Source organism: Hyaloscypha bicolor (assembly GCF_002865645.1).
Source record: "Hyaloscypha bicolor E unplaced genomic scaffold K444scaffold_182, whole genome shotgun sequence".
NCBI lineage: Eukaryota > Fungi > Ascomycota > Leotiomycetes > Helotiales > Hyaloscyphaceae > Hyaloscypha > Hyaloscypha bicolor.
In genome coordinates, this window is record NW_020194684.1 from 3733893 (window position 1) to 3761759 (window position 27867).

The 27867-nt window shown below is 28.4% G+C and overlaps 2 protein-coding genes across 2 annotated transcripts; one reads left to right on the forward strand and one right to left on the reverse strand.

The window, feature by feature from the left end:
* Window positions 1-19014: 19014 nt before the first annotated feature.
* Window positions 19015-22247, reverse strand: K444DRAFT_620661 (putative DNA polymerase V). Its single transcript, XM_024881755.1, has 3 exons — window positions 21152-22247; window positions 20711-21104; window positions 19015-20666 (listed from the first exon to the last, which is right to left on the reverse strand). Exons 1-3 carry the CDS (start codon window positions 22209-22211, stop codon window positions 19064-19066), a joined length of 3057 nt encoding a protein of 1018 aa, XP_024728479.1. The 5' UTR covers window positions 22212-22247; the 3' UTR covers window positions 19015-19063.
* A 572-nt stretch (window positions 22248-22819) lies between these two features.
* On the forward strand, window positions 22820-26753 carry K444DRAFT_234434 (uncharacterized protein). Its single transcript, XM_024871260.1, has 4 exons — window positions 22820-23125; window positions 23175-23890; window positions 23941-26117; window positions 26170-26753. Exons 1-4 carry the CDS (start codon window positions 23091-23093, stop codon window positions 26653-26655), a joined length of 3414 nt encoding a protein of 1137 aa, XP_024728480.1. The 5' UTR covers window positions 22820-23090; the 3' UTR covers window positions 26656-26753.
* Window positions 26754-27867: the final 1114 nt, after the last annotated feature.

Here is a 27867-nt window from a genome sequence, read left to right on the forward strand (position 1 = left end):
TATTAATATAAATCTAGCTATAATTTTAGAAACTATAATAACTATTTCAAGCCCTATAATTATAATAATTATATTCCGAAGTTATATTTTATATATAAGAAACCCGAATACTATTTATAGAAATATATACTAGAGAAATAAGAGATTAAGAAAACTCGATTTAAGAGTAGAAATATTTACTAATTTAGATCTCGAAATACCTATGATTTTAATAAATGCTTTAGTAGTACTTATATATAGTATATTACTAAATTCGAAGAAAAAAATAATAATAAAAGTAGTAAGAATAAACTAGTAACTAATATTTTTAAAGCCTTACTAGTAAAAATAAATAAAAGAGAGAAATATTACTTTAATTTCTATTTTATTTCTATTAAGAGCTTTCTAGCTATTCCTATAGCCCCTATTTCTATTATTTCTATAACTAATACCTTTATAAATAACCTTATTTCTCTTTTTTTTTATATACTAGATAATAGGCAAAAACTATACCCTAAAGCCTATTAAATAAATAGAGAATATCTAGATATTTATAATTAATAATATATTAAAATATAATACTTATTATTTTTATAAAATTATAATTAATACTAGAGCCTCTAGATTTTTAACTACTAGTTCTAACTAATTCCAAGCTTTATAGTAAACTAATAATAGTATTAAACTTAATAAAACTACTAAAGATTAAGTTAATATTTAGTTTAGTATTAGATCTATATTCTTTATTATATCTATAATAATAAGAATACTAATTAGGTAAGTATAATTCTATATTATACCTATAAAGATTCTATTTTTACTTAGCTTAGCTCATATAAATAAGCTAGGAATTTACTTTAATAATCTTGCTAATTATCTTATTACTTTTACTAAATACTTTATATCTATAATATAATATTTTAAATACTTTTTCCTGCTTTGAAATACTATTCTATAAAGCTTTATTTCTGAATTCTTTATTTATAATTCTTGCTTTTTTATAGAAATTAAATTATAATATCTATATTATTATTTTAGTTTTTTATTTATTAGTAAGCTCCGAAATATACTAGAATAAGCAGGCTATAATATTAATATAAAAGCTTTTAAGTATTTTATAAAGTATTATAAGTAATACTAGAAATTCGAATAATTACTAGAATAATTTAAGTTTAACTTAAGAAATAATATTAGCTTTAATTACTTTATTATTATTAATATTTTCTATATTTCTAGTAAGCTTATATTTTATATTATTAATAAAGATATTAGATATTAAGCCGGCTAATAGCTTTAAAATATTAATATATTATATACTTGAAATACCCTAAAATAATATTAAATTAAAATTTATTTAGGCTCTTCTAATTAGATTATAACAGATACTAGAAAGTAGTTTACTAGTAAAGAATTCGCTTAGCTTATAAATACTATAGGAACTAAGATTAAAATTATTTCTATAGAAGCTTATAATTCCGTTAGAATTATAGAATACTACTATAACCTAATTTAATATATTTATCTTATTATTATAATTGAAATTAATAGAATTAATAAGAATACTATATTTTAAATAGCTTTTAAGGCTATTAATAATTCTACTAGACCTAATAGTATTATTCTAACTTTTTTAGTTTATAATACTTTATCCTAAATAACTAAATATAATATCTTATTACTAATTATATTATAGTAATTAGTAGTATTTAAAAAAGTAATAGTAGAAATTCAGAAGCTTTAAGCTAAATATTAGATTACGAATGCCCTAAATACTCGAAATAGTTCTAATATTATTAATATTTATAAACTTTTCTTAAATTCGAATATTTTTATATAATATAAAGGAAATACTAATTAATCTAGTAATTAGGATAGGCTATATAAGCTAGTAGCTATTAATGGAAAGAACTATATACTAGCTTTATTATATAATAATAATATTTTTTATTTAATTTCTATAATATTCTTTTATATAGGAAATATTAAGGTTATTATTAATAGCCCCAAATCTGAATTTATTCTCGAATTTTATAATAAGATTAAAGATAATATAAATAAAATTTCTTTTACTATTCCTGCTATTTTACTAAAGTATAATAAAGAATACTCTTATAAGAACCCAGATATTATAGTATTTCTATAGAATAATAACTTATATAAGAACTCTTATTAAGTTAAAGTTACTAGTTTTCTAAAAAATAATATATTTGAGGTTATTTTTAGATCTCAGGTACTAAAAAAGAAATATATTTTTAACTTCCGGTTTATTAATAAGATTAAGAATAAGAATATAGAAAGAGAGTTTAAGAAATCGAGACCAGTTATCTAGACTTATAATAATAATAAATATATAATATTAATATAATTATTTATTATTTAATATATTAGCTAGAGAATTATTCTTAGTATTATTACTATAATAATAAATATTATAAAACTATATTTATATAATATCTTATAAGCTTATATCTAATTAATAACCTTATTTAACTATAATTTTTATATTAACTTACCTTATAAGCTTACTAGAAAGCTAAATCTAAATAATAATTCGGTTCTAAAAATTATAAAACTATTATATAGTATACCAGAAGCTAGAAACTACTAGTTTAAGACTTACTATTTCTATTATATTAATGAGCTTTTTATAAAATAGTTAACTTATAATTCTTGCTTTTTTTATAATAAGTAATTCTTTAAAATTATTAGCTTTTAAACTAATAATAATTTTATAAAGGCAGAATAACTAAAGCTTTATAAAACTAAGTTCTTAGCTAAGAAATATAAATGCCTTATTATTAACTATAATCTCAAGTTTAATAAAGGTATTATTTATATAGATATTACTAGAATTACTCTTATATAGGAATATTAATATAAAAACCTCCGAACTATTTCTATAAAAAATATTACTATTATAAGTAATAGAAGTACTATTTATTAAGATCTTTTTATTAAGAACTAATATATTATCTAATATACTAGAGAAGTATATATTATATTAGTCTATTAATTAGAAGCTTTATATAACCTATTAATTACTACTTAAGCTATTAAATTCTTGGAAATTAATATAAAAATATTTAATAAGTATATTTAATAGCAAATTAAGAATATTACTAGAAAACTAAAATTTATAAAGCTAGTAAAGAAATCCTTATATTTAATCGTTTTTATAAATACTTTATTTATAAATAATAGAGATTTCTTTTTCTAAATTAAATATATTCTAGTTCTAGTAAATAGAACTAGATATACTAATATTATTTACTAGTTCTTTACTAAATATAAAAGAATTACTAGAAGTATTCTAGCTACAGAATTCTATAATATAACTTATGGTTTTAATATAAGTACTTTAGTTAAATCTATAATTAATAAAGTATTAGAAATAGAACTATTATTAGTAATCTATATAAATTCGAAGTTATTATATAAATATTATAATTCAGCTTTCGACCTTATTAGCTAATATAATTACTTATATCTTATTACTCATATCCTATTACTTATATCCTATTACTTTCTAGATATATATAATGCGGCCGCCTTACTAAGGAAATATACTTGGAATATACTAGAGATATTTAGAAGGCTAAGCCCTTTATAGACTAGTATATTATAGGATATATATATTCTCTTATAGCCTCCTATATTCTAGTTTTCTCTTCTTTAGTTTTAAATTATCTTTATAAGGGATTTTCTATCTTACTTTCTAAGCCCTAAATACTATACCTATAATAGTATTTAAAGCTTATTTCCTTTAATTTTATAGAGGATTTTAAATAAACTAATTTAGAACTATTAGTAATATAGATATTACTAAGATAATAGAACCTCAGAAATACGAGTAATAGACTCCAGAATAATAAAAGCAAAAAGCTTTAGAACTCTTAGAGAAATCAGGTATTTATATCTTTATAAATATATACTAGTAATATATTAGAAATTTCCTCTCCCGAAAACCCGAAAATTAAAGAACCTCGAATAAAGGCTACTTTTTAACTAAGTCCTAGAGTAATAGGCACATATAGGCTAGTAACCTAACTATTACCCTTAAGCCCTATCCTATAACCTTATAGGCCCTATATATATACCGGTAATAAGACTACTGGGAAAGATATAGTAAAGGAAAAATATAATAGGTTAATTTCCCAAAATACTATATAACCAGGAACTATATTAACTTCTGCTAAGGCTTCTAGTAAAGCTTTTACTAGTTCAGGTTATCTCATTAGTAGCTCTTCCCGAACCAAATGTCTCGTTAATATTTCTAGAGAATTTATAGATAAGTCTATAGAAATAGAACTCTCTACTTTTATTATAAAGCTCTTAGAGACTAATAACTATATTATTACCAGAGAGTTATATAAATAGGCCAAGAAATCTAATACCTTATTTTCAGATATTAATATTATTATAAAGAGCTACTAAGAAAATATCTAAAGAGCTATTTTATATAAGAATACTTATAGTTATAATAAAGCTATTCTCGAGAATACTAAGCTTTATAATACTAAGCTCGAGAATAAAATCAAATACTATATGGCTATAGTAAATTGGCTTATAGTAGCTCTAACTACTTTTATTTTACCTATTTTAATTACTCCGAATTTTTCTTAAAAGAATTCCGAACTATTTCTTACTTATTTCTATTCAGAATCCCTTATATCTTATATTTTCTTTAGAAATACTAGAATTACTAAGCTTCTAGACCTAATCTTCTTTATTAGAGATTATACTATTTTTAATAACTAGCTAGTTCAAATTAAAAACAAGCTATAAGGAAATACTAATTTATATTTCTTAGAGAATCTCAAGATTATTTATATTTCTAGTAAACTTACTAGTAATACTCTTGCCCTAACTAACTCTTATATAAATAAAGATAGTTTGAATTAGTACTATTAGCTTTTAGAGTTCTATTCTCACCTAAAAAAGCTATTCTCTAACTCTAATAAAATATAGAATACTTACTATAACTTTAGTAAGCTTTAAATATATTCTAGTTAAATATTTCAGGAATTTTATATTTTCTTCTTATAACTATCTATAAAAGATAGTATTAGTCTTTAAGATATTAAGTATAAACTAAATAAGAAGCTCTTACTAAAGCTTTAGAAATTAGTATATATATACTATAAAAATTCTTCTATTAATACTACTTGCTTTATTTAGTATTATATTATTAATAATTAGTAGATTAAGGCTATATATAAAAAGACTAAGGAATATAAGAAAATAAGAACTATCCTAATCAAGTTTACTTCTAGTACTATATTCCTATATATTTCTAAAAAGTATATTTCTAAGAAAGAGCCCAAGAAGCCTATATTAATTATTCTTATTAAATATATATTTCTTTATAAGTATAAGTAATATTCTATAAAGACTAAAGATCTCTTGACTATTAAGTGCTTTAATTATAACGAGTTTGGCTATTATACTAGATATTATCTGCTTTTATATAATAAGGAAATCAAGGTAGCTTTTTCTAGAATTAAGCCAGGCTTAGTTCCTATTTTACCGGAATATATTATTTTAGTAAAATATTTAGAGAATTTAAACTCTAATTCTAGTATAAAACTAGGAAATAACTACTTCTAAAAAAAGTCTTTATTTTAGGGGCTTATAATATGGATTTAGTAGAAATTAACTTGACTTATTTAATAAGAGGAAATACTTTTATAATACCCTATATTATTAGTATAAATAAATTAGGAATTAAGTCTTTTTCCTTTATTAATACTAAAGCTAATAGTTATGCTTTTATTAATATAAAGCTTACTTAGCTTATAAAATAATTCTTAGAAATAGAACTATAACTCTTTCCTTTATACTATACTATATATAGTTTTAATAGAAAGCTAGCTAAGTTTACTAAGAAATATATAGAAGTCTTACTTCTAATTAATAAATAAAGCATTAATATATTTATAATTATCCTGAATTTTAGAAATTATAATATTATCCTTAGTAAAAAATAAATAGTATATATTAATATTCTAGTTAATTATAGAAGATATAGGCTTATATAACTAAGAAATAAGCCTAAATCTATATGATTTAGTTATATTATTAGTATTTCTTAGTAATAGCTAGAGAAGTAATCTAATAAGAAGTATTAAAAAGATATTAATTAATGAGATTCTATTATAAGCTATTTCTGGAAATCTTCTATTCTTAAATAGTTTTTCTTTTTTCGGACTAATTAAAGAGAATTATATAAGACTATAGAAAAGAAGCTTTTATAATCTAATTAAGATATAATACCTAAGTAAAAGCTAAAGAAATAAGAAAAGATCCTTAATAAAGAGCAAATATTAGACCTAGTTATTCTTATATCTATAATATTTAATTATATAGCTAAGAGAGAAAATAATATTATTAGTTAAATTTCTATTTATAAGATTAATAAAAAGCTTAAAGCTTGAAAAAAAGAAGCTATTTCTGGCCCGGAGAATTAATAACCGGGAGAAATAAAGCTTTAGTAGCTATAGAGAATATTATTTCTAGAACTTAAGAAATATATCTCTATTTTTTCTAAGAAAAAATCTAATATCTTTTCTTTCTATAAATTATATAATTATAAGATCTAGATTAAAGGCCTAAAGAGAACTAAAAGTATTAGATATTAATTCCTTTAGTAATAATTTATTTAAGAGCTTCTAGAAATCAAGTATTTCTTAGAAAATAATCTGGCTAAGGGCTTTATTAAAGCTAGTTAAACTCTTTTTACTTTACTAGTTCTTTTTATAAAAAAAGCAAATAGAGATTTATACTTCTATATTAATTTCTATTATCTAAATAATATTGCCCGGAAGAATTAATATTTCCTTTTACTTATTAATAAAACTTTAAGTTAATTATCTAAAACTAAGATCTATACTAAATTAGATATCTATTAAGCTTTCTATTATATAGTTATAGATCCGGATTCTTAGGAGCTAATAATATTCCGTATCTGCTATAAAGTATATAAATATAATATTTTCTGGGAAGGCCTTATAAATAGCCCGGCTATATATTAATACTATATAAATAATATACTTTTTAAGTATCTAAATAACTTTTATATAATATATTTTAATAATATTCTTATTTACTTAGAAAACCTAGTAGAATATAAATAGTATATATAAAAAGTACTAGATTACTTATATCTTACTAGCCTCTAAGTAAATATTAAGAAATTATAATTCAAAGTTATATATATAAAGTATCTAGGCTTTATTATTTTTATATCTAGTATTAAAGTAAATTCTAATAAAGTTAAGGTAATATATAACTAGTAATCCCTAAAGATAATTAAGAATATATAGTTCTTTTTCGGCTTCTATAACTTTTATAAATACTTTATTAAAGAATATAAATAAATTACTAGATTTTTTATCTTACTTATAAAAAAGAATATTTCCTTTAAATAGTTTAAGTAATATTAAGAGACTTTTACTTATCTAAAGAAAGCTATAATTTCTATTCTAGTTCTATAATACTATAATTTAGATCTGCCTATAATAATAGAAATAGATATATCTAAAGAAGTAATTACTAGCCTATTATCTTAATAAGACCCGGAAATAGGCCTTTAGTATCTTATAGCTTATTTTTCTAAAACTATACTTCTAGTAAAGCTTAATTATAATATATATAATAAGGAAATACTTGCTATAATATAAGTATTAGAGAAATAGAAAGCTAAGCTAGAGAGTCTTTAGGATACTTCTTTTAAGATCTATTCTAATTATTATATCTTAAAATACTTTATAATTATTAAGAAGCTCTCTTCTTAATAAACTAGATAAGCTAAGCTCTTATTCTACTATTATTTCAAGCTTATATATTATTCTGGGAAATTAAATAAATAAGTAAATACTTTATTATAAAAATAAGATAAAATAAATACTTAGGGCCAAATTAAAAAAAAGCTATAAACTCAAGTACTTTTCTCTAAAAATAAGATTAATTCAGAGATTATCTATAACTTATAGCTTATAATAATACTTTATAAAATTAGCTTACTTAATCCGGAATTTGGCCCTGAAAACCAAGTATATACTAAAGATTTTCCGGAGAAGAATACCCCTATTAGAGATATAATTTCTCTAGAAAAAAGTATTTTCTTAGAAGCTTTATTAGTAAATTCTATTATAGTAGCCTTTATAGAAGTATTATTAGAAGCTCCTACTAAGTATAGTAGTTTATAACTTGTAAATAGGATTCTATAGGATAATTATATATTACTGGATCTAGAAAAGCTATATATAATAGCCCAAGCCAAAAGTAATATCTGGATATTATAAAATAGCCTTCTTTTATATTATAAAAAACTCTATATTATAGAAAATAAAATAACTTCTAAACTATTTTTATGGACTGCCCTAATTTATAAAGTATATAATAAACCTCTTTCTAGATATCCTGGATATATAAAGCTCTATTAGCTATTAAAAAAATAATATTATTAGCTATTTATAAGTAAGGATATTAATTAATACTATAATAATTACTATACTTATAAGAGATTATATATATCTAGAGATAAGAAGCCTGGTTTATTTTATTTCTTTTTAGTTTCTAATTATTTCTAGTAATATATTATTATAGATTTTAAGAGCTATCTAGAAAGCAAATCGGGCTATAATATAATTACTATATTTATAGATTACTTATTTAAGTACCTAATTATAATTCTAATATAAGATATAATTATAGCCAAGTAGCTAGTATTTTTATTTTTACTTTATATAATATACTAAGTAAGTATTCTAGAAATAATTATATTAGATTTTTAAAGTAAATTCTATATAAGAATTAGTATAAAGCTTAAGCTCTTAATAGCTAATTACTTCTAAATAGACAAATAAATAGAAATTATTAATTAGTATTTTAATTAGAGATTATATTTATATATTAACTATTACTAGGATAACTAGAACGAATAGATTACTATAATTAATTATTAATAAGCCTTTCTTTAATATGAAACTATTAGCTAGTTCCTATTTATAACTAAAAAGAGCTATAAGCCTTATATTTCTCTGGACTAGAACTTCCCTATTAAAGCTAACTTATCTAAAAAGAAGCTAAATAGAAATAAAGCTAAAATATTAGTAAATTAATTATATAAATTATAGTAACTTACCTAAAGTAATATAAAGTAAGTATAAGAATAATATATAATATAAGCTAATAAATACTACTATCTAATTAATTTCAAAGTCGGGAATAAAGTATGAATTACTATAAAGTACTAGAAATTCAATTATCCGAGCCAGAAGCTAGAGAATTAAATAAAAGGCCTATTTAAGATTCTAGAATAATATAACTATTTATTTCTTTTAAAATTACCGGAAATTATAAAGATATACCTAGTTTTTTATATAGAGAAGCTATAAAAAGATCTCTAGAATTCTTTACTAGATTAAGTAAACCCGGAACTGCCCTTATTAATACTAGAGAATAGTAAATAAGAATATAGTATTAAGCGGGTTATTATAGTCAAGCTAGTAAGAAATAAGCTAAAGTATAGAATTCATTAGATTAGTTAGGATAAGGATTTAGTATAATATCTAGCTTTAGTACTAAATAATAGCTCCCTGGTTTTATAGAGTTTCTATAATAATAATATTAATATACTAGAACCTTTATAAAACCTATAATATTAGCTAGATTATATAAAAAATAATACTTGTCTAGAATTATACAGAAATAATAATAAACTCTCCTAAGTTATATAGTAAAGGTACTAGCCTTTTATATATAATATCTATATTCGAGATACTAGTTTACTTTAGGAAGAAAAATAATACGAAATTAGATAGATTAATAGCTTTTATAAAGCTCGGGAATAAGCTTATTCTAAAGGAAAAAGTAATATTATAATTTAGCTTTTAATCTTATTAGCTAATATAATTGCCTATATTCTATTACCTATATCTTATTATTTATGTCTTATTACCTCCTAGATATATGTAATATAACTGCCTTATTAAGAAAGTATACTTGGAATATACTAGAGATATTTAGAAGACTAAGCCCTTTATAGACTAGTATACTATAAGATATATATATTCCCTTATAGCCTCCTATATTCTAGTTTTCTCTTCCTTAGCTTTAAATCGTCTTTATAAGAGATCTTTTACCTTGCTTTCCAAGCCCTAAATACTATACCTATAATAATAAATGCCTTATTAAATTAGGAACTATTTAAGAAAAGTATCTAATAATTAATATAATATATTTTTACTAAGTATATAAATAATAAAAGCTTATAGAAATTAAATAAATTAAGGAAAAATCAAATTCTGCTAATTCTATAATAAAATTAAAGCTAATAAATACTCTTAAGTACCTAATTAATATAAATACTATATAATTAGATACAGAGAAATAGATTAAATATAAATAAGGCAGGAAATAAATATATAGGATAAGAGAATATTATAAGAGGAAAAGTTATATATAAAAGGCTATAGTTTTTAGTATATAACTAAAACCTTAGAAATAATAAATATATATAAAGTATTTGGGAAATCTAGTACTAGGCCAAATTAGAGAATTTATATATAATTAGAGAGAAATACTATTTTTTATATTTTTAGAGAGTTTCTAATATTAGTATAGCTATTTCTCTAGAAGTTATATATATAATTACGGGATATAAGATACGGGATATAGGTAATATAATATAGGTAATAAGATATAAGATATAGGATATAGTTATATAACTTTATATCCTATTAATAACTCGACTAATAAACTAGATCTCTTTAGGTTTAGCAGATTTAGGAATTATATATTAATATTATAATATTATAATTCTTACTTCTAAATAATAATAATAATTTTATTAACTAATATAACTAGTATTTCTATACCTATATAATAGTATTATATATTACTAGTAAATTAATAAATAGTTTTATAATTTTTAGAACGGAATTATTATTTAGATTTAGTTATTTAATAAGCTTATAAAATAAAATAATATAGAAATCATAATTATATAAAGTTATTAATTAGATATAAGATTATTAATTAGATATAAGCTTATAATATATCTTATAAATATAATTCTATAGTTTCTATAATTATAATAATAATATAAAAATAATTCTTTAGCTAATATATTAAATAATTAATAATTATATTAATATTATATATTTCTTATTATTATTATAAGCTTAAATAATTAGCTTCGACTTTTTAAATTGTTTTTTTATATTTTTATTTTTAATTTTATTAATAAATCGGGAATTAAATTTTTTTTTTAATATTTAAAATCTAGAAATAATTTCAAATATATTTTTTTCTAGAAAGCTAGTAATTTTAACTTAATAGAAATACTTATATTAGTTATTATTCTATAGAAATATTATAATATTAGAATTCTTATAAAAGTATTCTTTATTATATTTTAATAAAATAATAAAAATAATAGAAATAATAAAAGAAATTATATTTATATTATTTTTAATTTTATTATAAAGTTTAGAAATAGATTTAGATTTCGAATTATTAATAATAACCTTAATATTTCCTATATAAAAGAGCTTTATAAAAGTTAAATAAAAGATAGTATTACTATATAATAAAACTAATATATAAGATTTCCCGTTTATTATTATAAACTTATATAATTTATTCTAATTATTAAATTAATTAGTATTTTCTTTATATTATATAAGAATATTTAAATTCAGGGAAAGTTTATAAATATTAGTAATACTAGAATTATTTTGAGTATTTAAAGTATTTATAATTTAATATTTAGCTTAAAGCTTCTAAATTTCTATTATTACTTTTTTAAATACTATTAATTATTATAATATAATTAGTTATTTATAATAAAGTATTATAAATTAAAATAATTAAAATAATACTATTAAATTCTATAGAATTATTAATAGCCTTAAAAGCTATTTAAAATATAGTATTTTTATTAATTCTATTAATTTTAGCTATAATAATAAAATAAATATATTAAATTAAGCTATAATAGTATTTTATAATTCTAATAAAATTATAATAAAATTATAAGTTTTTATAAAAATAATTTTGATTTTAATTTATTTTATATTTTTGCTATTTTCCGAAGAAAACTAATACTATTATATAAATATATCTATATAGAAATACCAAAACTTTAGCCCGCTCTATAGTTCAGGCTTTACTTTATAGGCTTTATAGGCTTCATTTTATAGGCTTTATATGCTCTATAAGCTCTATAGACTTTATAGGTTCTATAGGTTCTATAGGCTCCCTTTTATAAGGTTTATAGGCTAATTCCACAGGCTTTACAGGCTTCGTATACTCTATAGGCTCCTAATAGATACTCTCTCTTTAAACCGGCTATACTACTCCGGATATAAGTTCTTTTGCCTAATTATAAGCTTCCCTTTTTACGAGAACGGATATTGACTTTATACTTATAAAACCTGCCTTATACGAAAGTATAACTAATATTATAAAGCTATGAGTGAGTTTATATAAGAAAGGTATAATAGGCGGGTCTTACGGGTAAAGAGAGCAAAGCTACGGGTATAAAAGTATAGGATATGGAATCCTGTAGACTTGGAGAAGGCACTAGTAGAAGAAGAAGTCTAAAGGAAGTAGAGGAAGTTCCAGGCTCGATTATAAGATAATAAATGGGAGTAGAATAAAGAGAAGAAGTAGTAGGAGATAGAGCAAGAGAAGAAATAGGAAGAGAATAATCCGGTAAGAGCTTGCAAATAGTAAGTAGCAGGGCTAATATATAGTAGTTTACGGACGAGTATAAGAGGGAGAAGCGGGAGCAGGAGCAGGAGCAGGAGCAGGAGCAAGAGTAAGAGGAAGTATAATACTGGCTTATGGCTAGCTAATATTTGAAGATATAAAGGAAGGAGAGGCTTGCGGATAAAGAGAAAGAACTCGCAGATAAAGAGGAATCTACGGATAATTAGAAGGGATTTACGGACGAAGAGATATCTATAGATAAAGAGGAGGGACTTATAGATAAAGAGATACTAGTAAATTAATTTATAGATAAGCCAACCCGTAAGTAGGAAACCCTATCTATAAATATTTACTAATTCTTTCTTTTAGAATACTATTCTAGTTATAATTAAAAACGCCCCCTTTCTAAATTTGAATAATTCTTTATATATTCTATATACCGAAAACGGAAGCAAAAGTCAAACTATTAATAGGGAACTTAAAGAAAGAAGTAAATAAGAATATTAAGACTTGAGAATAAGCCTACTAAAGATAAGCTTTAAAGATATATATAAGCCCGTATTAGGAAATCGGGTAAGTAGGAGCTTAGAGAGGCAAGAATAAGAAAATACTATAGGTATCTTATAAAAGATAATAGAAAACAGCCTTTAGAAGTTAATAATTATTTAAATAAAAGCTCTTAAAAAGACTAATTTCCCGTATACTTATATATTATATTAGTATAAGCTTATAAATATAATATAGCTATACTTAAAAAGAAAGGAGGAAAATAAGGGGGTTTAAATAAGAGAGAGAGTTTAATAAATAAAAGTAAGGCTTAAAAGAACCTATAAAAAAAGAAAGAAAGCTTTATAAATATAATTAAGAAATATAATAATTTATAAAAATAAAGAAAGAGCTTTATTTAATTAATTTCGAATCGAGATTAGAGCAAAATTAAAACTGGCCCTAGAGCTTATATAGGGCCGCCAGGTTTTAATTTTAGTAAAGCGGCCCTAATCTCGTATTTATAATATTTATAAATTAAATAAATTATTATTAATAAATTACTTTCTAGTATCTATTATAATTTAATTAAAAGAGCCTAAATAGATATTAATCTAATATTATTTTAGAATATCCTAAATATATAAGATACTAATATTTTATAATTATTAGCCGGTTTAATATTAAATATTTTTATTAATAATATAAAATATTAATAATAATAAAATATTTAAAATATTATATTATAAATATATAATATCTAATAAAAATAATAAAATAGTTAGTAAAATCATTAATATAGATTTCTAGTTTATTTATATTAGCTAAACTAAATAAAAATAGAGTTTTTATAAATATAATATAGAATTATATTTACCTAATTAGTATTTTTACTATTATAAATCTAATAGAAAATATGAATTTAATACTAAACTAGATATTAATTTAATTTTTAATAGTTTTATTAAGTTTAATATTATTATTAGTTTATTATAAAGCTTAGAATTAATTAGAATTAGTAATTAAGAATTTAAAAGTTCTAATATTAATTATAATTTTATAAAAGTAATAGATATTATATCTAGAAATATTTTTTATTATTAGTTCTATTAATAATTTATTAGATTTCAAGATATAATTTTTATTTATTAATTAATATATAAAAGAAAAGAAAACTAAAATTATTTATAAGAATATTAGTTATAGTTATTAATATAATAGAAATAGCTAAAAGGCTTTTAACTAAAATAAAATAGAAATTTAAATACTAATTCTTTATTTTATTTATTAATATTAGAAAAGCCTTAAAAGTATTACCTAAATAATTCTTTTTATTATTATTTTTGTTATTTTTATAATATTTTTCTCTTTTAATTTTAGCTACTAGTTATAAATAACTATTATTAAACTTTTTATTAAATTAATAAAGATTTCGGGTTCTAAACCAAGTTTTTTTAGTTTCTTATTTCTCTAATATATATTTCTAGAAATAGTATTCGAATCTTTTATATATAAAATATAATTTATTCGAATAATTATTATAATTATAGAACTTATAGCTATTTAAATAACTATTTTAAAAGCTATAATTATAATTAGAATTAGATTAATAATTTTCGAATAAATAATTATTTAATTATTTTCTTAAATAATATTATTAATTAATAAAAAGAACTTCGGTATTAATCTATTACTTTTTTTTATAAGTAATAATAAATAATTAGAACTTATTAATAAATTAAACAAAATTAGAAAAAGAATTCGAAACTATATATTAATATACTAGTATATCTTAATAAGAAATAATAATTTTATTATATAAGAATTTAGTATTTTATAAAGCAAGTATTAGTCTATATTATAATTTATATAAATTATTAATTAATAATTAAATGAATTCAAATATTATCTTTTCGGGATATTAAGCTATTATAATTATTATAATAATAATATTCTATTTATCTAAGTTTTAATATTAGAAATTAGAGCTTTTAAAAAAGTTATAAATATTTATATAAGTATTTTTATATATATATTAAAAGAACTAGTTATTATAAAAGTAATTTTATATTAGTTTATTTAATATAATAGAGAAAGCTTTTATTAATATCTTTTATAAAAGCTTTATATATTAGTAAATATTAAAAAAAAAATTTAATTAAAACTATTATTAATTCTATTATATTTCTATATTTTAATATATATTTTTACTATTTCTCTAATTAGCTTTATAATAAGAAAGCTATTTAAAAAAAAAAAGTAATAGAAATCTATTATTACTAGCTTTCTATAATCTAATACTAGTAAAAGTAATTATAGATAATAAAGAAATATAAGTAATAATTAGTTTAATATATTAATTTATTATAATATTATTATTAAAAGATATATATAAGAAAGTAATAAGACCTATATTAAGATTTAGTTTAGTAATAATAATATTAGTTATAATTTAAATATTTTTTTTCTAAATAGTATTAGCTAAGAACTATATAATAATAAGTTCTTTATTATTATATTTAATATAAATACCGCTGTATTATAAGATAGCTTATAATTAATCTAATTAATTAAGTACTTTAAAATCAAAATTATTAAAATTATTTTTAAATAATTTCTAGTAATTATTATTAGTTAATTTCTTTACCTTATACTAGAATAGTCTAATATTAAAATAGTCTAGAACTTCCTTATTATTATAAATAATTAGATTAATATTACTTTTTTACTTTTTTATTTATATATATTTATTTTATAATTCTATTATATTAAATTTTTAAGGCTAAGCCTTTTCTAATATATATATATATATATATAATTTATATTAAAAGGAATTTAAAGATAAGGTAATTCGTAATAAGTTTATAAAAAGAATTTAATAATAAAGGTATTTAGATATTTAGATATTTAAATATTTAAATATTTAGATATTTAGATATTTAGATATTTAGATATTTAGATATTTAGATATTTAGATATTCAGATATTTAGATATTTAGTAAAGATATTTAGATATTCAGATATCTAGATATTTAATAGAAATATTCAAATACCCAAATACCTAAATATTCAGATACTTATTAAAGGTATTAAAATAAATATTGAAATAAATATTTCGCTCTTAAAAATTTCATTTATAATAAGAAATTTAAAAAGTGAAATATTATAATTCCGAGAAATTCTAAAGCTTTAAAGAACTCAATTTAATAATAAAATCAAAGTTATAATTAAAGAACTTTAAAAGTATATATAAGATATATATTTCGGAGAAAGGATCTCGTAAATTCGAATATTATATAAATAGAAAAGATAATTTCCAAGAAAATAGTTTTAGGACTAAAAGAAATTAGTTTTAAAAAATAGTAAATAATTAAATAGTTAAATAGTTAAATAGTTAAATAGTTAAATAGTTAAATAGTTAAATAGATAACTATTTATTAATTAATAAAAACTAGAGTTAGTTTTTTTTTAGGCTACCGGATACTTTTTTATAAAATTAATAAATAATTTCTTTTTTTAATAAAATAGTTATTAGTTCTTAATAAAAGCTAGCTATTTATTTTCTTTTTTAGGCTACTAGATACTTTATAGAATTAATAAATAATTCCCTCTTTTAATATAAACTAGATTAATTTTATTATAGGCTATTAGATATTTCTTTAGCTTAAAAAATTCTATTTTCTAATTTATATATATAAACTAATTAATATTAATTTACTAGTAATATATAATACTATTATATAAGATATATAAAATATAGATATATTAAATTAATAAAATAATTAATATTTAGAAATAAGAATTATAGTATTATAATATTAATATATAATTCCTAAATTTATTAAGCCTAATAAAATCTAGTTTACTAATCGAATAATTTATAAAATATAAAATTATATAATTATATCTTGTATTTTATATTTTATATTTTATATTTTATTATTTATATCTCGTTTTCTGAATTTTATAACTATATATATAACTTCTAAAAAAAATAGTTATATTAATAATTAGAATTAATAAAATTTATAATATTAGTAATTTCTATTACTTTTAATATATTATAATTACTAATATTAAAAGATATTATTAGTTTAATCTAATATAAATAAAATAGCTTAATTTATAAATTAAAGAAAATATTATAATATTTTATTACTAGAATTTATTTTAAAAAAGAATACTTTTAGCTAGTTATTTTATTAAACTTATTTAATTATTTAATTTTATATTTATTAAATAATACCTAAAATAATATTAATTTAAAATAAATACTATATTTTTATTTTTTTTATTACTAGTTTAAAAAAGATTATCTAATATAAAAACTAAATAAAATAAGCTTATGAGTTTTTTATTATTAATAATACTAATATTATATTTAATTCAAATATTTACTTCTATTAAAAAATAGCCCATTTAGCTATAGTATTTCTATTAAAAATATCGAGAAATAAAATCGCGAATATAATTATAAATATATCTTATATATATAAGAAAATAGTTTTTAAAAACTTTTAATTAAAGTTACTAATAGTACTATTTTAGCTAATATTAAATCTAAAATAAAAAGTATTATAAAATAAAGAAATATTTATTTTTACGAGAAATTTAAGAAATAAATATATAAGATTATATTATTTATAATTATAAGGCTTTTATTATAGATTATTTCTTAGAGCTAATTAATATATTTTTAGTAATATAAACTAAAATATTAATAGTAAAATAATATTAATTAAAAGACTATTTTTTAAAAACTATTAAAATCGTTTTTAGAATTAATTAAATAAACTAATTTATAATAGAGCTTATATAAGAAATTAGATATATTATTTTTTAAATAAATACTTCTCGAATATAATAAACTAATAATATATTAATAACTATTTATATTAATATAAATTAAATTAATTAAATTTAAACTAATATTAAAACTATTTTCTTTTTATAAAATTTATTTACTAGTTCTTTTCTTTATTTTAATACTATATTAAAATTTCTTTATATTAGCTATTTTAATTAAGTTTATTTAGACTTTCTAATATTAATTAAAACTTTAAATAGTATTTATAGAAAATAGAGGAAATTTATTTAGTTTAGTATATAAGATATTATATTAATTAATACTTTTTATATTTTATTTTTCTAATATTAACTCTTTTATTTATTTAATAGTATTTTATTATATATTTAATTTCTTGCCTTAAATACTATTTCTTTTAATCCTATATAATTTATATTAGAATAAACTAAGAGTTTAGCTAAAAAGAGCCTATTTAATTTATTTTGCTTATATATATATATATTATTATTATTACTTAACTACTCTTATAATATAAGAGCTTTAGTAATTCTTATTTAAGCTCTTTAATAAGAGGGATCTAAAATCTACTCCGGTAAGAACCTGAAATAGAGCAGAAACCGATTCCCGGGGCAAAAATTCAGTAAGGAAACTATAGCCGAGTATGCAGGAGGCCAAAATAGGTCCTATATTATAGTATGCAGGCCTGACTCAGACGTGCTCAGGATACTCAGGCTTTGCTTGGGCTCAGCTCAGGCTCTGCTCACCCTCAGCTCAGGTATGCTCACCCTCAGCTTAGGTTAAAGCAGCAGTTGCTCACGTCCGCAGACTAAAACGGAAGCAGCGAGAGGGAAAATTAATCCTGAGTCTAAGGGAATTCAGTCGCTAAATTTATGTGTAGACGATGGCTTTCAATATTTGAATTGAAACAAATCCCTCTTAAATTATCTGTTTTTGATGCCCTATGTAAGGAGTGAGACAATTACAACATTCCTCTCATGGTCTCGCTGAGGGGTTGGGTGTTTGTATGGGTATCAAGATTCATGAATTTTATTTCTCTACAGCGATCCTTTCGGATCATGAGCTAGATGGGTTGGCATGACTCTGACACCAATTGACCCACTCCACAAAGAACGCAGCCTGCATCTTGACCTCACCCGCCACCCACGCAACCTGGCTGTCCCGATACACACCCGCAATCTTCTTGACGCTTCCCTTATCAACTTTGTACATGCTTGACGCAACAAGTAGGCTTGCGCTGCTGGCTGCTTTAGCAAACATATGCGATGGGTCTTTCGATGCTTCGAGGTGGATGGCTTTCAGGAGTTTTGTTTGCTCGGAGATGTTCACCGATAGCGCATCCTCAGACTTCTTGGCTGCTCGGGAGGCTTTGGAGAAAGCGAGGATGATGTTGTGTGCTTTCTCCGCCAGCTGCTTCGTTTTCGTCATGCGGATCAACTGCAACAGCGGAAGCAATAAGTTGAACGCCAAGTGATTAGCGGCTTGCTTCTTAACGTAGATCTCCAAGAGGTCGAGAACGCGGGACTTGAAGTTGACCACTGTTTCCTTTGCGTCTTTCTGTTCTTGTTTCTTGTTTGGGACTTTCTTGCGTTGAGAGAAGATTTCCACAAGCTTGGAGTCGAGGGCCATCATTTCGGAGTCGGTCATGTCGGCATCGCTGTCTGATTCTTCGTCACCTTGTTGGAGAACGCGAGTCCCGAGGGCCTTGGCAAGAGCTTCGTCGAGCTTTTTGGCTTCTTCGTCATCTTCTCCTTCGTTGTCTGATTCGGCTTCCCCGTCATCATCGCCGTCTTCTGAGTCTTCCTCGGCCAAGTGGCTGTTTAGATGTCCTTCATCACCGTTCATATCCACAACCTTAACATCTGAATCTAACTCATCATCACTGCCTTCCTCCATAAAATCTCCATCCTCTGGTTCTTGATCAAATAATTGTTGCTGGCCTCTCAAACTCTCATCAGGTTCGAGGACATCGGTCATAAGTTTCAAGCCACCGGCTGTCATCTCTGTCATAAATGCACCGAACACATGTTGCGTTACTTTTCGCAGTAATGCTGATGGCTTCGAGATAAATGAGAGCAGAAGCTCTACTAGTACTTCCGAAGCATCTGCATCAGAACTCTCGGTATCCTTGTGGCGGATGAGTTTGTCGTAGCAGTGTTTCAGTTCCTCGAGGATAGTTACTGCTTCAGGCTCACCATTGTAAAGCTGGAAGATGACCAGAGAGTACAAGAGAGTCAATGCCTGTAGCGGTGCCTTCTTCTCAGGCTTTGCTTTCTCGATCTTCATAAGAATCTTCTCCAAGGTGGAAATCGCTTGGTCTTTGGCACCAACTATGCCATTGTCCATTTCCACGGCATCCGGGGAAAAGCTATGAAGTAGATTGCACGGAAATGAATATCCTTTCAAATCAGCCAGGAGATGAGCGAAGGCTGACGTGAGTCGATTGCGAAAAATCGTTCGGGTCTTGCCAGACAATGATGGCTGAAATTCGGATTCTTGGCCATATCCGAATTTTGCAAGTAATGGCAGTGCTTGTTCTTCAATCCAAGAGATGTCTTTAGATTCGTCCAGGACATTGACTTTACGAATCATATTCAGCAAGTAGTCACCAAGGAGCTGTCGCCGCATTTCTGCTTCCTTGTTGACTTCGGGGTCGGCTCTGGTTTTGTCAGCATTGACAACTTTGAGATTACCACTACTTACCCGTCAACAGACAAAGCTGGTTCCAGTAGCGCCTTGATCACAGCAATTGCATTTTTATCGTCCGTCAAACCTAACAGCTTCTCAACGGTCTTGGTCTTCGTGATCTTATCGAAATTGTAGGTTCCATATCCTCCAATAATACGCGGAAGGATGATAACAAGAAGTTTCGGGTCAGTCTCCACACTCCGAATCAGAATTTTCAAGGACTTGTCTGCCGCACGATTCAGGAATCGATCCTTCTCCTGAACGTGATTGATCAAACAGCGCACAAGATTGTGGCTAAAGATACTCGAGATGAGTTTGCCGTATGTTGCCGATTCTTGGAGAACATGCTGGAAGAGTAAAAATCCCCAGAATTTGCGCTCTCTGGAGGCACTCGCAGAGAAGAGATTTTCTGGAACACATTAGCCTATAAATTCAATTCGCCAAACGGGTCCTGACCATCTACAGCCACTTTCCAGAAGTTCTCAAACTCCGACTTTATACCATGCTTCTTCTCTTTCGCTGCAGCTGCATACTGTGCCAACACAACCTTCCACACAAAGTGGAGCTGTGGGTTCCAATTGCCAGTTTGTTTTGCTTGCTTGGTCTTGTCCGACTCATCCTCATTCGAGCTCTCCTTCAATGCCTTTGCAAGAGATTTCAGATGTTCCAGTGGATTTCCGCTTTGACCCCAGGGCTTAGTAGGAAACTTCATGTCTGAAAAGTGATTCTTTGCCGTGAGCCAAATGCCAACGCCCTCAGGAGACTGCGCCAGTCCAGTATCATGTAATGATTCCAAAGTATGTTCTGCTTGGCTCTGGTTCATTTGCGCAAGCGCTTCGACAATGACCCAGCCACATTCCTCTCGAATCCATGGTTTCTTCTTTGCGAGCTCCAATAACTTTCCCAGAATAGTGTCCCATCGATTGTCGTCCTCACCGTCTCCAAACAGGACCTTCGCTCGCACAAAACTTTGTAGACCAAATAACAACCCTAGGAAATGGTCTTTCTCTTCCTGCCCGCTAAGGTCTCCGTCTGGTTTCGTCTTCGCAACCAGAAACCCAAGGACTTTTTCGAACGTCAAGCCCGTGTACTTCTGGGCTGCAAGATCCTTCTCGCCCAACAGCTGTGCCAATAGTTCTGTCAGAACAACGCTGAACCCCAATCTCGCACCCTTCCTGCCACTTGCCAGTCCGCGAAACAATCTTCGCTCAAGATGTCGCTGCAGCGTTGACTCTGCCACACCATTCCCTCCCAGCAAACCCTCAACAATGGCATTGGCGGCATTAAGTCGTTCCGAACTATCTTCGCTGCTTAGAATATCATAAAGTTGAACTTCTCTTTTCAGAACTGCGCCTTTCGGGTTGTCGACGAACGCAGAGGTATCGAGAGGAGTTGGTACGGTCGAAGGTTTCGAGGATGATTTTGACGACGTCGTTTCGATATTCTTCTGTTGTTTCTTGGGATCAGGTGCGCCCGCAGAAGCATCGTGCGCCGTGCGTTTACGTTTGCTGCCCATTTTTGGTTTAATTCGAGGTCACGAAGACCTCCCAAGACATTGCTGGTGAAGCTTTCCGAAATTTATTTTGCAGTCAATCTGCCAATCTTCACCGCCTTCGCTTTTCTGTTTCGGTTACTAGACCTATATGCCCGGCTCACGTGATAGCAGGGGTCTCGCTGGACGACACCCTTCTCATTCGATGTTCATTTTTGCTATTCTATACTCTATAGTCCACAAAGGATAATATTATCCAGCCTCTATCAAGCTTGGCTCCTAAAGAGATTATCAGCACGTGATGTGCATCCGAAACGCCCTGCTTGGGATCCTGGCAGATCATGCAGTCTAGGTGTCTGAGCGGGTGGAGCCTTCTCAAAAGCACACCATCCCCAGTCTTTGGAGCCTGATCATCTCCACCTTGAGATAAATGTCCTAGTTTGAGCCAGTGAGGGGTTGTTCGCCCGTCTTTCAGACAGCCCGGCAACCAATACGGATCCACTCACAGCCATTGGTGCCGTGGCAAGTGTCGTGCAACTCGCCAACACAGCATTGTCCTTATCTAAGAATCTCTATTCACTGGGGGCTGCTGCGGCCTCAGCCTCGGAAGACATCCAAGTGCTAGCTCAGGACCTTAAAACATTTTCGCAGTCCTTGACTATCCTCTCACGACTGCTCGAGGACTCCAAGTCGTGGTACTCGGACGACATCTATCTGCTGACGGCGAGGATCATCAAAGATTGCGCTGAGCTGTACGTCAAGATTGACAAGATTTTGGCGAAGCTAGGCAGCAACGGAAACAGCACGCGGAGACTCCGAGTGAAGTTTGTCTACAAGGAGGAACAGATCAAAAAGTTGATAAGGCAGCTCCGAGACTTGAAAGGGACCTTGGCTACGATTTTGATGAGCCTTCAAGTCGATTTGCAACTTTCTTTGCTGTAAGTATATGAGTAGTGCCATTGCCCAGAGCAGCTAATGAGGTTCCAGGAACATCTCGAGTTCCAGCAAGATCCAACGGCTGGTGGACAAACCGTTGCAGCCTGAGACAATCAAGACTTTGAAGGAAGCCAAAGAGGCCGTTGAAGCAGCAAAGTTTCTGCCGAAGTACAGTGAAAGCCCAGAACCAGAACCATTCATCTCTCCACGAAGCATCACGAAACCTCAATCGAATTCAAATCAGTATCGAGGTGCCGCCGAGCTTGAAAGTATGTCGACCTCAGTTTCTGCTCACGCGGCATCAGGAAGCATTAAGTCCAACACCCCAACGCTCTCGCATGTATTCAATATCGCTCAGGGCTTTGTGGTGCTGCCATCGACAGCAGAAATGGCATCTTCGCAAGCTACGGAACAAGATAACCCAACTTTAACCATCAGGAATGCGATTTCGGAAGTGGAACAAAAAAGTATCAAGTCCTCGTCATCAACAGAGAGCTTCAAGAGCGCAATATCGTTGCAAGAGGCGAATATTAATATAGCACGTCAAGTCAAAGCAGTTCAAGCAGTGACGCATTCTTTTCGCACGGCCCTTCATATTCTTCACAGTCTAATTGAAAGACGGATGCCAGAAAAGGGCGGACAAGTTTATGTCGCAGCAAAGGACCTCCAGGATTCATTGTACGATCGCAGCAAAGAGATTGACGGAAAGCATATTGCAAATTTCAAAAAGTATGGGCAGGTTTACATCGAGAGATTCACATCGAAAGGTAAGTCTCCTCTTCATTGGAAGTTGCTCAAACACTTACATGTGTCCCAGTTTCCGCCAAGCTGCAAGACATTAGTTTGACCATCATGCGAGAAGTTGTGATGAGACTGCATGTGTATTCCGCTGAACATGAGGACCTCCTAGAATCGGGCTTCGAAGCTCTTTGCAAGTGTTCGGAGAATTGTTCCCGCCAAATTCTCGTGTATCTCGAGCGGCTCGTGCCATCCCAAAAAGGACTTTTCGACCATGAACTCTTAGTGGAGCTCCCAGCGGCCACCGACGAGCATCCTATTCCATCTCCTGGGACTGGGCGACGGTTTCAAGGATGGGACTTGAATATTGGGGAGAAACCGGCCGTTCCGCAGCCTCCAACCTTGGAGGTATCAGGAAAGAGAATTGCGAAATCAGATTCGTCGTCGGATGAACGACCAGCACTACACCATTTTTGCTGCCTTGAGAATAATGGACCAGAATTATCGCTTCCCTTCATTGGCTATACTTTTAAACGATTTGACAATTCTATCGCCAACAGGGACACCATTCCCCCTTCAACGTCAACTCCAATACATTCTGTTCCGCAGACAGAGCCTTTCGTCCTGCCAAATCTCCCTCCTCATTCCCCAACCACCCAAGCGAGGGTTTCGCAAGACTATCCAGTATTCAATCCCATTCTTCAAGACTCCGAGTTCCAGACTTTTAACCGTGGAGCCGTTGAACCGAATCCTGATTCCAAGCTCGACGTACTTCAAGACTTCGATTTCGATTCTTTTCTTCACCAGAACGAAGATGCATCGGGATTCGGTGTCCCTATCAATGCCGGACTTCCAGGTGCTCCCTATTCTCGCAACCAGCGACATGGAAAAGCATATAATGGTCAGACTACTATTTCGCCTCCTGAAGAGGAACCTCCAGTCTACGTCAATGCCAAACAATTTCATCGAATCTTGCGACGTCGTGCGGCTAGACAGTCACTAGAAGATGAATCTCCCGCCCGGAAACCAGAGGCAGTTCATTCGGACGCGTTGAACGAACAACCCAGGAATAACGAGACGATAGATTCTGCGGCACAAGCGTTTGGCTCGGTCGCGAGTCCCATTTCTACGTTGCCAGGAAGCCGAACTCAAAGTGAGAAAGGCCTTGCACCGCTTCAAGTTTCGGCTTTTAGCGCGTCTTCAGGAAGCTATACTATCCCAGCGGATGTGCATCGTGCATCACGGCTACCTGTCGAAAGGCGTGCCCGGAGTCCAGCGGCTTCGGCTTCAGCGAGATTTCGTGAACGCCGAAGACAGAAAGATAAGGAGGCAATGGAGCGTGGAGCTAACAGAAATGGCGAGAAACTCCCAGGACCGCCAATGGGAGTGCCACTCAGTTCCTCGCCATCCCAATGTGCCACTCAGCTTCTGTCTTCTGAACTACACCCCATTGCCACTTCCACAGGGCCGTATAATGTCCCGGTTGATGTAATTACATCCTCACGATCATTTGACGAGAAGCGAGCTCGCAACGCAGGAGCTTCAGCGCGATTTCGCGCACGCCGAAAGGAGAGGGAGAGGGAGGCGACAGAGAGAGAAGCAAGAGAGGAAGGGAAGGAGGCTAAAAGAAGCATCGAAAGGCTCTCTGCACCATCTGATGAGGCGTCTTCGATGATTGGAAAAACAGATTCCGAATTTCACGGCATAGTTATGAGTGCGAGCCCATATCGCCGAGTACTTGGATATGCAAGGACTGGACCACATCAAACCTTTGCGGCTTCTCCATCGGGTGATAAGCCAAAACGAAATCTTCTTCCTCCCCTTGCGATCAACTCCTTCACAGGATTGCCACCAACAATTTCAGTGTGCCCACCTCCACCAACACAGCACGCAAGCTCTCGCCCAGACGTGTGCCTATCTCTTTCACTATCGCAGGATAGCAAGCTTTGGTGGCGGTCATTTGCCTCAACATTACGTTCGAATTTCCCAGCTTTTGAGGTCCCGCGTTTTGAGTTTTCAACTGAACTTGGTTTCCTGACCAACTTCCCCCTTGACGATGAGAAAATTTGCAAGCAGATTTCGTCCGATATCGAACGTCTTGGAAGAAGAAACCATCACCACAGGCACCAAGCTGAGGACTTGAACGAAATCTTAGAGATCAGGTCCAATGTCCTACGTATTATGTCTACTATCGACGAGCAATTGGGCCTCCAAGTCGCGACATTCGGATGGAGTTGTGTGTGTATCTTTCTACATGTAAGCACTAACAACTCTACCACCTCTCTTTCAAAATATCTAACATCCGCAGGTTTACGAACGCATCCTGGAGAAGAACTTTATTCCCCCGGAAGCGATTGATTGGACAAATAAGGCTTTCCCTCAATTTCAAGACATCGTCGCCACCATAGCGCGCTACGCCGTGATGGAGAACCTGTACCAACAATCTGGCGGCGCATTGTCACTTGAATCCGATTACCAATCTGCACTTTTGTCCCTCTGTTCGAAGATACTGGAATATTTCGCTGTGTCACTCACTCTTGGACGAGCCATGTCAGGGGATGATCACACAACAGGACAGAAACAAGCCTTCGTGGACGCCTGTGAGCAGCTAATGGAGACAATAAGAGAGAAAGATAGAATATGCCAAGGCTTCCAAGTGGTTGTTGAGGCGAAGGAGGAGAGTGAAAGTGAACCTGAGGCGGAAATCGAGGATGTGAGCGATGACAGCTGGGAAGAGGTGCGTGTTCCTTCGAGTGAGGACGGGCTCATTGACCTTGATACCGCGATTGTTTGATTTCCTTTCCTAGCTATCTATGGCGTTAAAGGTCCCGGAGTTCTTGGCTTCTCAGCTCTGAAGAGGTATTGGAAAGGGGCTTGCTAGTGTCCCACTTGCACTGGAGCTAGGGGCTCAGTCCACTGTTCACTCCTTTTTTGTTATATGTGAAAAGACGCCCTGAGGGAACTTATTTTCTTGACTATCTAGTTTTCGTTCATTTAAGAGTGAATAGACAGGTCCAGACTTCCATGATGATCCCACTCTCACCTGACACCTCGCTTAGAAGACCGAGCACATGGCGCGCCCTGCGCCTGCCCTCGGTCAACCTTGTTTGCTGAGTGGACCAAATATGAGGTCTTGGTGGTCGGAAGCATCCCGGAAGCGCCCAGTGTCTGTCTTCGGTCACATCTCATTCGCTGAGTGGGCCAGATGCAGGGCTGTCGTGCCTCCACGCGTCTTTAGAAAAATGCCCATTAGTCTGCGATAGAGAATACGCAGCGTTACCGAGGCCTCCAACCCCTGTAATCGTTCGGCGGTTCCCACCTACAATTCGCCTAGCACGCCTTGTAGGTGAGGGATAGCAATACGCACAGAACACCGATACGCAAATTTTTTACCCCACTTCCACACATCACTCCACCAAAATCACCAAAATGCCACCCGAACCACATGAAATCGAGGAGCGCATAGCTAAAGCCTCTCATGCAATGGATAATAATCCTTATCTGAGAGGTACGAAGGCTACAAAGTAATTTGGGGCCCTATATAAACGTCTAATAGCTCGTCGATATAGGCGTTCATCTAGCTACTTGCAAAGGGGACAGAATAAAAAGCTCTCCGTACTATAAGATAATACCCTAAAGAAGTATATTCTTATACTCTAATATTCCGGCTATAGGGCTAATATATACGAGATTTATATAGCTATAGAAAGGCTCCTTTTTTAGAGTTCTAAAGATCCTAATTTATTAGTTTTAATTTAATAAAACTAATATATAAATAGTCCAGTAAGCCAAATTCCTCAAATTAATATAAGAGAAGCCTTTATTTATAAAATAATTAGCTATATATATTATAGAGGATATTAAGAGGCATTTTCAAGAATTTAATTAATATAAAAGAAGATATAATATAAAGAATTATAATATATCTAACTTTAATAAAAATAAGTTCCAAATTAGAATAATTACTAGTAATTAAATTTATATTTCTTATAATTATAAAACTATA